Source organism: Phaethon lepturus, unplaced genomic scaffold, assembly GCF_000687285.1.
Source record: "Phaethon lepturus isolate BGI_N335 unplaced genomic scaffold, ASM68728v1 scaffold16780, whole genome shotgun sequence".
Lineage (NCBI taxonomy): Eukaryota > Metazoa > Chordata > Aves > Phaethontiformes > Phaethontidae > Phaethon > Phaethon lepturus.
The window spans coordinates 3604-17090 of NW_010509973.1; the positions used below are offsets into that span (position 1 = coordinate 3604).

The following is a 13487-nucleotide window of genomic DNA, read 5'->3' on the forward strand; positions in this document are numbered from 1 at the left end:
TTTACAAGTATTCTTATATTGCCAGGAGGCCATGGAAAATGTTGACTGCTAATGTCAGGTATTAGACTGAGAAGTCAACTACACCATCTAGGTTTTGTTTGTGGAACACTACAGCTGAACTAATTGTTACTTACTGACCAGTTTGAATTTGGTGGTATTTACAGAATCCTTCAGTTTTGTCTGTCATTCTGGTTTGTGGGGGTTTTTTTAATGCTTTCATAACAATTACTGAGGTCCCAAAAGAGAGAACTCTAACAAGGTACAGTTTTCTCAGGGGCAACAGCTTGACTTTTTTCCTTTTGTCCCCCCAAAATAATGTCAATTCTAGGGTAAAGTGAAAGGATAAATAATGACTAAAAATAATGACTATAAATAACATTTATATTTGCATAAAATGCATTAATGATAAGTCCTTGGATCTGAGTCATGCTTGGGTGCTAAGATCAAAAGTTATGCTCCAAATTTGCTCTTACATTAGTGGAAGGAAACTAAATCCACTAATTAGCAGTGGTGACACCACACATGATGCATGATTGATTCTTCTTCCGCATTAGATTTATGCTTCTCCATCTCACAGGGTTTCACTAGAATTACTTTTGACTTGTACCAGAGCAAATGAGAGAAAAATTAAGCCAATAGGTGAGACCCTGTATTTTCATCTCTGTCTCCACCACCGGACGTCAGAAGCCAGCAAAAGATGTTGCCTGACAAAGGCTCTCAAAGAAGGAAAAACTGTTGTCTACGGGGAAGTATAGTACCTCTGGGAACAAGAAAGCATGGCTGAGGATTAATAAAGATTTGAAATCTATGTGGAGGCACATTACCTTTTTAAGAAACACAGCACTGATGTGAAGAGCTGTGTATCAGTAGGGTACAAGCTGTCATGAGTCTGCTCAAGCAAGCCCAGGGAAGCAGAAGCAGTGTCCACTGAGGAAATGCTGTTTCTTTTTAATAAGTTGAATCAATTGTTTTGCTGGATTTAACTTCTTGGCATATGTCATAGTTTATTTGGTAAGTTATGTCTTGTAGTGCAAAGTCATATTAGTTGTATGGCAGAAAATACAGAACTGATAAGTAAAACAATGCCAGATCTTGGACAACTTTATAGTAGTCAGTCTGGATAGATAACTGAATGAAGTGGTTACCTTTTAAGATTCTCTCTTCTACCAATGTGGAATACTGGAGCACCTGTTAGAGAATGTTTACAGACCTGTTGGAGGAATACTTCAGTTACGACACATTTCAAATGAAAGCTTTTGAATAGTAAGTTAGTCGTTCAGCTCTGTCAGCATTTTGGTATCAGTTGGCCCTAATTTTAGAGCTCAAGTACAACAAAAAAAATAGTATCTGCATATGTTCTTTTACCAGTTTGGCATAAGTTGTGGGAAAATATTCAAGGCACCATTCTTTCAAATGTACACAAGTGCAATAGAATACAGAATTGAGCTTGATAAAAAAACTACGCAGTTTCACAAGAACATTGGCTTGTGTTTTAGTAGAGTACCATTTCTTGTTACTTGCTTTGAGAATGTAGGAACCCTCTGTGATTTGTCCAGACATTTTTGGGGATGTGTGGGTATCATCCGTAAGAAAATAACCTTTGTTAGAACTTTGGAGATTTGGGTTCTGATAACAGAGAACATACGTTGAACTTGGAAGATTTTATTTCCTCTTGAGTAAACAACAGGTGCCAGTATAATATTTTGTTAAGTAATGAGAAGTAGCCTTATTCTCCTGGGCTGTCTAAAAAGGGGAGTAGGGATTGTATGTGTGTAAACAGAGGACAAATTTATTAAAAAATAACAAGAACACTCCTTTCAGTATACCTAATTTTAAGTGGAAGGAAGTTTGTGTCCTCATCTCAAACGTAGACTAGATATGAGAGTTGAATCCCTCAGATTTTTGCTTGACCGGGTCTTCATCTGTTGTCGTGTGTGAGTGTGTGCACACATGTGCATGCGTCTCTACACAGTTACATACATTCCTGTGTGTGTTACTGAAATGTGTACGTAATACTTCCAGGACAAATCAGAAACATTCTGCAATATTTCTTTGGTAGTTCTGACTCCATAGGGTTTAACTAAATTTTAAGTATTTAGGAGGGTGATAGATTTATTAGGGATTATTTTTTATTAGCAACTCCCAATTTTAGACATTACTGTTTAAGAATCTCCATAATTTATAGTACAAATTGAAATTAGAGACAATTTCTAATAATTTTGCTTTTCTTTTTCAGTAGTAACTACTGTTACGTTTGTGGTAACATAAAGAGCTTCTCTGAAAGGCAAATTGCCTCCTTTCCATTCTCTCAGGTACCATCAGAGTCTAAACCTGTCAGGTTGGTTAACTGGTCATCATTTAAAAAGCATGTTTTACGTGCTTTAAGATTGTACCTGAAAAATTAAAAATGAAAGCTTTCTTTAAAATTCTCTTAATTAAATATAAAATTTAATGGGAATGCTTCGGAATAAGCATAGTCTTAAATAAAAGACCATATGTACGTTTATTAATTCACTTTCTGTCTTTATGTCATATTTATCACTATTTGTCTGTGTTTGAACATACCGTATCATCACTCGTTCATAATTTACTCAGTACTCTTACATATTCTTATTCGTTCACCATTTGCTTCAAGGTTTTCTCCAACAAATCAACAGTACTGTTTCCTTCCTACACCATCACTAAGTTCATTCCCATGAGTGCAGATTTTGGTAAAATAACCATCTTTGCATACTTTGGGGTTTTACTGTCTTTCCTATCGTTATGTTGTGCAAGTGTCCTGGGTTCAGTTGCTAATGAGTGGTTCAGTTAGTAGAATGAATGGTGGGTATTCTGTTTAACAGTGTCTTTTATCATGAAAGGTAAATAATATGCTGATCCATGTTGAGATTATATACTTTCCATAAGAAATTGACATTTATTTCTGTTCTTCCTCAATGCTGGAATTCCCTATAATGGTTGTCTTCTTTTCCTGTCTTAACAACCTTCTTCATGTTGTTTGATTTTTCAAACTGTATATACATGTTGGTGATGTGACCAATATGAAAAATTATTCCTGTTAATCATATCCAGTGTATATGAGCTATCTGCAAACATAGAAAATGAAGTAAATTGCACTGTTTTGTTTGTTTTTAATTAGGCTCATGCACAGTTAGTTCGAGAAGTCGATGTAGAGAAGGTGTCAACTTTTGAGAACCCATATGTAGATGCAATAAGAAGCTTATGGAATGACCCTGGAATTCAGGAGTGTTACGATAGACGACGGGAGTATCAATTATCAGATTCAACTAAATAGTAAGTACACAGTGGCTACAAACAACTGTACATCATTTTCTCTTTCTAACAAAGTAATGTTCGGTTTTTAGCTTCTTATACTGTAAGTCTGTATGCATGTTTGTATGCATATGCAGTACAAACATACCTGAATATACACTTAGTAAATTGAATTTGGAGGATACTTTAGGGAGCGGAGTACATCTCGTTTAGGATTATATCTGTGTTTGTTTCACAGAATGACAGTTTGTGATCATTTGAATTATTAAAGTAAGATTCTGCCTCGGCATAGTTAATCACTGCTGGTTTTATTTTCTTTTGTTACAGCAGCTCAAGCCCTTACTCTGCTCCGACATACACTCAGAAATGCAAACTGGACAAAAATACTTTCATGTAGTATGACAGTAGTGAATACTGGGAAGTGCAATGAAGGTAGACCTCCATACAATTTGTAAAAACTATAATGCCCCAGAACTCCTGTTTTCCCAGGTTTTCCCCTTTTCCTCACAGATTGCTTTTGCAGTCCTGGTGGTGAGGTAAATAGTACTAAGCAAGTATTTGTGTTTTCTGAACTGCCTTTCTTTTATGGAAAGAAAGCCTAAACTTTCAAGAACATGGCTGCCAGTAAGACAACAGGAAAAGCGCTTTAAGTTAAACTCTGTTTGTTATAGATCAACAATAATAAAAAAGCATATGTGACTAAACTATCTCTGAATTGTTATGCCTTTAGTTTCTTGGGGCAGGAATCTGATAAAATAACAGTGTAAAATTTAACATTGGAATCTGAGGGCAGCCTGAAGGTTGACTCCATGAAATCCAGTTACTCTTGAGTTTTGTAGCATATAGTTTAGACAAAATTTCTTATCTGTTGCCAAAGAAATGGATAATGGTAAGAGGTGATGACTTTTTGGTGTTGACCATTAAAAATACAGCATAGTTAGTTATTAAAAGCTGTGGCAAAATCCTCCATGGTTCCCACATGAATTTTTGTATTAGCTATGAAAATTATTTTGATGATGTCATTACACTCCACATTTGTCAGGTGTACATGAATGAAAGCCTCTTATTGAGGAAAGCACAGAAGAACAGAAAGGTACCGTGAAGTTCCCATTAAGCTCATTGGAACAGGGTTGTACACATGAGAGGTCTGGGATGACATTTATCTGCCCAGCTGTCTGAGGATTCTTGCCTAGTACAAGACTTTATATGTGATTTAGTCAAGACAAACTTAATAGTATCTTGCTTATGCAATTTATGCAGCTGAAGAGCTACAGATGCATGACATAGGTCTCTAGATTTGCTCCAATGTTTTCACTACACCATGTTCTTCTCCTGGTATATTTGCCCCATGCATAGGGTTCCTGTTGTCCAATGCAGTTTGTTGTCCTGTGGAGCTAGTTACCTCCCCAGTATACCACTTTTATATTTGTGTGTCCATAATTTGGAGCAGAGTGGTGGAAAACCAGTGCCATCTCTCATTTATTGTTTGGATTCTCACTGTCCCCAAAGATGCCATACTGTGTTTTGGGTTTTAGTGGTAAGAAAACAAATAGAATATTACATAAAGTGAAAAAATTCAGGATGCATAAATGGTGAAAATAAAATTTCAGAGCCAAGTTACTGACAACATACTTTCATATTGTTTCCATACTGAAATGAGCAGCAAACGTTAAGTAGCAGGTGAAGCAGAGCTTGTCTTATACTTTGAATTTCTTGTATTTGTAGGTCCTAACTTTATTTCCACAACAGATGTGATACTGTTTTTAAAGTTGAAATAAATGTAGGTATTTTGTGTGCTTGCCTTAAAAGATAAAAATAGAATTACTTGGTCTCCAAAGTAGGAAATAATCGTCTGATGCTACTTCAGATCAGATTGTGCTGAATACCATAGTTTTGACCTAGTTCTAATGAAATTGTTCACCATAGTGGATCTTTTGGGTAGTATTAAAAATGGTAGGGAATAATTCATTAAGTAGCTATAGAAGTAAATTGCTAGTACATTGCCTTGCACAAGGTAAATGTACTATTTGATTGGTTATTTTTCAAGCTAAACATGTTCAGCAATTTAACATGAATTTTTGTAGATTTGGTGATTTTAACTGTAATCTATTAGAATTAATACTATGGATTTCTGCAAAATCTGTTTTAAATTAGAATTGTGAATCATTGTATATGAGTTTTTAGAAGAGCCTGTCATGTATTTATGCTTGCAAGTAGAGTTTTTTCAGGTATGTAAGTCCAGTAAAAGCAATTAGCAGAAACCAAAGAAACATTGTTTCGAAAATACAGTGTGTGTGTTTAGCCAAAAAGAATTTGCTAGCTTTAAGTCCCTGTCACAAAACAAGAAAACAGAATGCTTAAAACTTACTACTGGGATTCACAAGGCAGTAAGACAGAAGTAAGCACTCGGTGCCCATTGACTTGTTGAGTCCTAGTGATTTCTTCTGACCTGATGTATAAACCAAAATGGTTTTGTTGTCCACCAGATCTCTTATATGCTTAAAAATATTGACACATATGCTTATGTGTCAATATGTCACACATATTCTTCATTCATGCCTTGCATGAGCCTCTCATCTTCTCAGTAGCTTTCCCCTGTGTTTTTGTAGTAGTCGTATTTTCAGTCTGTTCCCTGTATTGCTGCTTTTTCACCCCTCAGTGTTATTACACATTGTCTTCCTAAATATCTTCCTCTGTATTTTCTGTTTCTTTTATTGTTTCTAAATTCTGATTCTGGTTTCTAATAGATACTGTATGTTTCTATACTTAAACTTTCTGTCATCTTTTGACATGCTTTTGTCATTGTTAGCTACACTTTTGATGTTTTTACACCCACTGCTAGTACCCTGGAAGAATATATGAGATGTGTGTTTACCAGAAGAGGTGAGAGTAGATTCTAAGAAAGAAAATTTCCTGCATCAGGGGAGTTGATTTGAACCTCTTTGAGGCTCAGCAAATACATTCCATTCTCTTCCCTTGCCTTTGGTTGCTCCAAAGGTTGGGTGTTCTTGTTGTTTTTAAAACCGATTTCTAGACTTCTCTGTGGTAAAGTCAAGAGTACATAAGGTAAATAGAGATTATTCACTTCCTGTATACATGACAGGGTGACTTAGCCACCTACTTACCACTAAGCCACTTCCCTTTAAGATAGTCTTCACAGTGTGAGACAGATGTAAACCAATACCACACTGTGGATTGCGTTAAGTGATAGCTGCGTGAGATGAGGTCATTCTATATATACTGTACAGGGTGTCAAGACCTTAACCCAAATGCAAACAGGTTGTCAGTCAATGGTATGATTTTTAAAGCCTGGAGAAAGGACATGCAACAGTCTTACTGTTGTCAGAGAGACAGTTGTCGTAAGTAACATTGCACAGTTACGTGACAACTTGCAGAATTTGGGTTGCAACTAGAATTTATGGAGATTTTGTGACCATTTTTCCCCAATATGCCACTAAGGTATTTCTGTTTGTGAAGAAAAAGTAGGAAGTGTTTAGTACTGGAAAGTGTCCCAGAGCCTTGCTGAAAAACTTCATTTTTCTCTGGCCCCATGAAGTGGAAGTATTATGTCATGTGTACCTCCAGCCAAGGACTTTTTAGTTGCTACACAAGCACTGAAGATATCTGTTTAGTTCCCCTTCTGTGGCTGTGTTTTATAACACTTCAAATAATTAAATATAATTTTCCTTCAAGTTCCTACCCTGCTGTGTTAGTGATGCCAGCGGGTATTTAATACCCCACTTTGTTATTTAATGCACTGCCTTTATTAGTCATACATGCCATGGCATTCTCATACATACATGAGAGTCCTTCAGGCTTTTATTTCTGCATTTTCTATCACCTTTAACAAGTTAATTCCTACAGTTACACAGCCATGCACATACCTATGATCATGTGAGTTTAGTTAGCTGGACAGTTAGTACAGAAATGCAGATTCCAGTATTTTACCATGTAGTAAGAGCTCCAGGATGTGACTCAGGACTTCTTCAGAATATCACTGATTGTTAACAGGAAAGAAGGGCATGAATCGTAATGATGTCTGCTCATTAAAGTTCATGTTTCACCTTTTGTGAAACTGTTGCCTGAATCGTAGTGCTCTGGTCATTAATAACTTTTGTGTGATAGTATTCCATTGAGTTTGAAGTTTTTCGTTAACTTCAACTGAACAATTAATTCCTTCATACCTGTGCATTAAAAGTAACATTTTGCTTCCATGTTCTAGTTCTGAAACAGGTGTGTTTCAGTGGAATTACTGGGTGCTAAATAGGATGTGTTTAGGGGAAGTTTTTGCTGCAGCAGTTTACTCCATTTGCTGGTATTGCCTCTAGCAATTAGAACATTCATTCTTTTATTTCATGAAACTGTAGGGAATTTTTAGGGCATCATGGGAGTGTGTGAGCCTGTCAGAAGGACTAATATTGTCCTAAATTGAGACCTGCTATGCAGCTGACACTGGTAGAGCAAATTACAAACAACTGTCTATCTGGTATCTGTGCAACAGTCATTTGTTGTGGGTGAGAAAACCATATACTCATGATTTTTGTAAGATACATTAGCGCATCATTATTTAATAAACATGTTAATATTGTTTATTGATTCTTTCTTCCCTTCATTTATAGAAATGTACTTCAAGGTTCTAAAGCTGTATTTGGGGGCAATTTGTGTTGCAGAACAGTAGATTCTGCTTTTATGTATTCACAGTGTACACAGCCTTACTTGTATAAGCTTTGCAGTAAAAGAAAAACAGCAAATAAAATTAAAGTCTGAAGATTAAGGTCAAATACTAGCAGCGGAACCATGCTTACCCTGTCTTATGCCATAGCTATAGTCCCCAAATATAAAAGGAAGGTCTGAAGAAAGATGGGCCATGAAATCTACTGCATCCTATAGAAAAACTGAAAATTATGCAACAGAACTAGGGAAGTTCAGAAAGGGAAGCGGGGTTATATAAAGCAATATACAGTATGTATTTCTTTCAGGATCCTTTTTTTCATGCAGCACTGAACATGTTTTTAGTATCTGTACAATTTTTAAGCCACATTTCCTATTAAGAAAAGTTTGCACAAACATTTTTTTATTTCATGACTTGCTTTTTTTTAGTCTTTGCTAAGGCTGGCTTTTAGCCATGTAGGAAACGGAGGGAGACAGCTTGGTACGATTTGGATGGAATAAGGATAAAAAGAACACAGTGCAGACTTTTTCCTGCTTCACTGCAAACCTCTTAGGTTTACTGTGATTACTTTAGATTAAGATTAGATAGTTCTGGAAACTGGTAAACGTGCCTCAACTTTTCACCACAGGTGCAGAAGCTCAGAAATGCAAACCTCTACAGAAATTCTGAAAACGTAGCCAGTACTTGTTTACACTTAGCTTTTTTCATGGCTCGTGTTTGTACACTGAAAATTTATTCCATTTACTGTGCTGCTGCCTGTTAGTGAACAGGACGCTTGTGTCAGTTACTCTGGCAGCTCTGTGAGGTAGGAAAAATCCTGCTAGAGCAACTTTAACATTTAGCATATGTTAAAGAAAGTTGTATGTGTTCTCAAAAATGCAGAAAAAGGCTTTTCCCTTTAAAAGCTTGTTTTCCAGCGCATCATCAAAATTACTGCTAGTTTGGGGTAGTCACATCAGCCAGTTCAGAGTTTTGCAGAACAAAGACACAAAAACTCCAACCCTTAAAAGCCACACCAAACCCCAGCAACAGCAAGGAGGGTTAGCTGCACCCAATTCCAGGATAGCCAGTCTCCAAAGTTCAGTCAAATCTTATGAAATAGTTTGCCTAATCAGCCTTAGTCATAGACTTTGGTTAGGGTTTTATTTTCACTTGTACTGCCACCGTATGTGTATGAGAGAGAGCATTTTGTAGAGGCTCATACCTATGAACTATCCTAACTTCGAGAAAAGTACTTTTTTTTTTTTGCATTAAACCTGAGAGCTTGAGGGTTGAAAAGATGTAAATGTTCATGGTTACTATCATACTTGGAAAAAGTCAGCCATGTGGTCATGTAGTTAAACACAGTGAAAGCATTTGCATATGAAATGTTGCTGGTAAGCCTTGCTTTTATAGCTGTGGTTACACTGAAATCACCCAACAAATTTTCTGTTAAACAACAAAGGTTGTAGAGTGTCTTGGGGTTCGTCCCTTCCCTCTTCCCCTGTACTCTTATTCTTCCCTTATAAAGAAACGGGCACGTTGTTTGCTGGCTGGATGCTAACAGCACATCTTTACTCATTTTAGACTGACCCTTTTATCAGGGTCAGTAATTACCTCTATTTCAGCATGTTTGGTCTTGTTTTAGAGATTCCTCTGAGTGTCTGGTTTGGTGCCAGGCAGATCCCTTCTCCTCAGCGGTGCATTTCAGAGGCACTCTGCTCCCCAGAGATTTCTCCTGTGCGCACAAGTTCTCGCAGGCAGACTCCGTCTAAGCACAGGGTTTATTAGTGTGCTAATGAATATTAATTCAGCATCTTTCTACATCCGTTTTGCCTGCCGAGTTTGGGAAGAGTTATTAGGCAGTACTGATTAATAGAGCAATCTCATTTTTAACCTCTGAAAGGGAAATGAGTGTTAGAGATGGATGAAGGCTGTAGCTTTTGTACTTTTGACTGCCCATGCCTTAATGCCTTCTTATGATTAATTAAGCTATACACTAAACTTAGTTTAAAGTTACAGAAATCCATCTTACCAAATTATTCCTGCGAAAATGCTACTTTATCACCTGATTACCTGCAACAAAAATCTGACCTCAAAGATGCTGGAAAATAGTAGCTCATGGCTGGAGGAGGGTGTTTGTTTGAATTGCTTGCCCCATGTTTCTTCATGTTGGAAGGTGCTTCAAGACCTCATTCACTGAAAGTAAATGCAAATAAGTTTTGGTGGTCTGTCTTCAGCAGGTGATGTAGCTCTGGGAAATGAATTAAGGCTGAATGTTGAGCTACCTCGTCATTGTGGTGGGGGTTATATTTGGCTTATTGAAGAAGGTTGTTGGTTAAAACAACTCTGATCTGTTTATTAAGGTTAGGGGTCCCACTTTGCCTGATTTCTGTATGGGAAAGGCATATAGGAAAGTACAGAGCCTCCTCTGATGCCAAACTCCCATGATCCCACTTCTGCTGTTTATTTTGAAGTGTCGACAAACAGTACCTTTGAAATGTGCTCTCTTGCAAGGGCATCATTAGCACCTCCATAGCCTGGCAGCTTCCCTGAAGCTGGCTGCAGGCTGGAACCTTTTCATAGGTGATGTAAAGTGCATTAAAAAAAAGTACTTCTCTCTCAGCGCTGACTGGGAAACAAAAGGCTTCCTCTGCCTCTGGTCAGTGTGCAGGTCACAAGTGTGCTGTGAGACGGTGGCAGTTTCTCCTGACGTCAAGGAAGGGCCGCTGCCACCAACTCATTACACACACATCGCCTGGGTAATGCACCTTCTGCCTGTTGCTGTAGCAACCCCTGGAAGATTACCTCAGCAGCCACTAAAATTCATTTTTACAAAACTAATTACGCGTACAATTAACTTTTTAAACTTGGTCTGTACTATAAATTTACTCAGGCCTGTGTGGTTTGGCTTTTTTTTTTTTTTTAAAGTAATTTTATGCAATTTTCCCTTTTTTTGTCCTTATGTGTAATACCTATCTGAGTAGCTACTGTTTGGGTGAGAGGCCATATAGCTACAGCGTGTTTCATCAAAGGAAGACATTTCTTAGCAGGTGGGAAAAATAAACTCAGAATGCCATACAGTTGAGACCTAAATGGCTTGCACAGTTGCTGCTACCTGTACAACTGAACTCCCCATGGTAACGCTGGTGGTTAGCCACTTTTGGACTAGACCTCTGGACAGCTGCCAGGGTATTTCCAGTATCAATATCGTTATTATGTTTTTAAACTTTGAAGTTAATAAACCGAGGAAACATCTGATTTGGGCAATTGTTGGCAACACTCGTTTTGTGGAAATGTGTGTTTATGACAAGTCCAGTGGTTTGTTTGCAAGAGTGCATGTGTAGCCATTTCAAGTATACGTTGAAGAGTTAGCTGCATTGCAAAGGCTGATGGCAGTATTTTGTGCATGCATTTTGAGTTACGCACTTACGCTAAAATACCCCATGCATATCTTTTAAGTGCTTAAATTTTTTGTATGTGCTCAGGACTTGTTTGCCCAGGTGAGCGATATATTTGTCAGTGCTTTGTTCAGGGCTGCATTAGAGAAGTGCTTTAAAGCCATGGTGAATCCTTCTTTCTTTTAATAAGCAGATATACAAAAGAGTCAATAAAAATCTTCATTTTCTTTCATTCCTCACCCATGTGAATTTAGAGGCTCGAAACATTCACATAGCCCTGGCTTCTTAAGTCCTCTTCTGGTTGCAGATAAGCCAGTTGGAGGAAGTAACTCCACTCTGCTTTCCTGCTGGAGCTTATGGACTTCCTAGACCCCAGGCTGTATCTATCAAATAAACTAGCTTAATTTGAACAATAGTGTTTCTTCAGTATTCCTAATAATTTTCCCAGAAATGTTACCAAGCTGTTGCACAAGCAGAAGAGCTGGCAGCTGGGGATGGGCAGAGGTGCAGCTACAGTAGGGCTTGAGCCAGCACATTTGAAGGTGTAGAAGAATTGGCTAGCGTGTTTTGATGTTTTTATTTAAAGTTGCTGCTTGGTAAATTAACTGAAAAGTAAATAAGTTGTTAGTTTAATCAGCTGTAGGATGCTTAAAGTCTGTGCTTAAGTTCTGCATTCCCCTGGTGATCAGAGAATTTCTTTAAACCCCAGCTTTCATGTGGGGGGAAAAAAAAAAGTTATGTTTCCAACTCTTTTGGTATGAGGAAGATTTGAAAATATAAGTCTGTATTGTGGCAGTGAATTAAACTATGATAAAACAAATAAATGAAATTTAAAATTTTCAATGATGCAGGAACAGCTATAGTAGTAATATGTGGAAATTGTGTGTGCTGGTAGTATGTCTTTAAATATTTGTGGTATTCCAGTTGTCTTTTCTTTTTACTTAAACAGTCACCTGTGTTCATTTACAGAGGGATACCCTCTCAGCACTTTGAAATAGTGAGTCAACCCAACAAATTAGTTACGCAGAAAAATCCCCTCCTAATACAGTCCAAAAATTATTCTTGTGCTTCAAGAAGATAAAATGTCTTGGTTTTTGTCTATGTAGTACTATGGCCATAGAAGTATAGTGTTATGCATTTAATACAAAAGTCACGATAATGATTGTTGATTGCTCCCACTGGCACTTTAGGAAGATTGCACCTGACTGGTGAGAGACGATTTGCTTCTGCAGTATATGAAAAACCTTCAGATGTGATTTAAAGCAGTGGGTACAGTGGAAGAGAAAGTCCCTGATGTTAATCCCAATGATACATGTTTTTACCCAAAGCTAATTTTTTTTTTAAATTAATTAAGTTACTTTGGCTTAGAGGTTACATGAATTTTAAGAGAGACTTAAGGAGTTTTTAGTGATTTTAGAGTATCTCAGAGAGAACTTTGTGTTGGTGCTGGAGGGAAAGCTTTCAGTCTGATTTCCAGAAACATATTTAATCCCCTTGAAGTTGATAGCAGAATGTGAAATTACGTATCTTCATATGGTAACAGGAGGTGTAACTGATCTGCAGAACTGTTAAAGTCAGTAGAAGAGAACACCTGCTCCTTTGCTTCACAGCAACAATGCACAAACTTCATTAAAATCTGAATTCCAGCACAAGTGATTCTTCAGCAGAAATGCCTCTCTTAAAAAAATAAACAAATAAAAAACAACAAATGAAAACTTAACAGAATTTTTTTTTCTACTTGAAAAGAATTTAATTGACTTTGCTGTATGCTTACAGCATGAAACTAGCAATAATAAAAAGATGAAAAGGTAAGGTTGTGCAACAAAGAACTGGGACATTTTCATATAAATAAAATAGTATGTTTGCTTATTAAGTTTTAGGTTAAAAGGAAAAATGGTAGGTGATAGATGTCATTATTGGTAAACAAAAAATGAAGGATATATTCTAAATTGCTTTTGTTGGACTGTAGATTCTGGTTATGATTTTTCAGTATCAGAGATTTTCTTTTAAAAGGATTTTGTGCATGCTATCTGATTTTTTTTCTGTGAGGTACTCTTACTGGTTTTGACACTGCTTCCTTGATTCTGTGTTTGAATGTATAATCTAGGACACTTAGAGACTCCAACTACCTTTGATCTGGTAAGTGAAGAAATCTAGGGAAA

The 13487-nt window shown here is 37.0% G+C and overlaps 1 protein-coding gene across 1 annotated transcript in view; it reads left to right on the forward strand.

Moving 5' to 3' along the window:
• Positions 1 to 3072: 3072 nt before the first annotated feature.
• LOC104625284 (guanine nucleotide-binding protein G(q) subunit alpha-like) overlaps positions 3073 to 13487 on the forward strand; it is a gene marked incomplete at its 5' end in the record, with an annotated part of 33527 nt that continues 23112 nt past the window's right edge. The window contains 1 exon segment of the mRNA XM_010292909.1: positions 3073 to 3294. Coding sequence (XP_010291211.1) covers positions 3073 to 3294 — 222 coding nt within the window.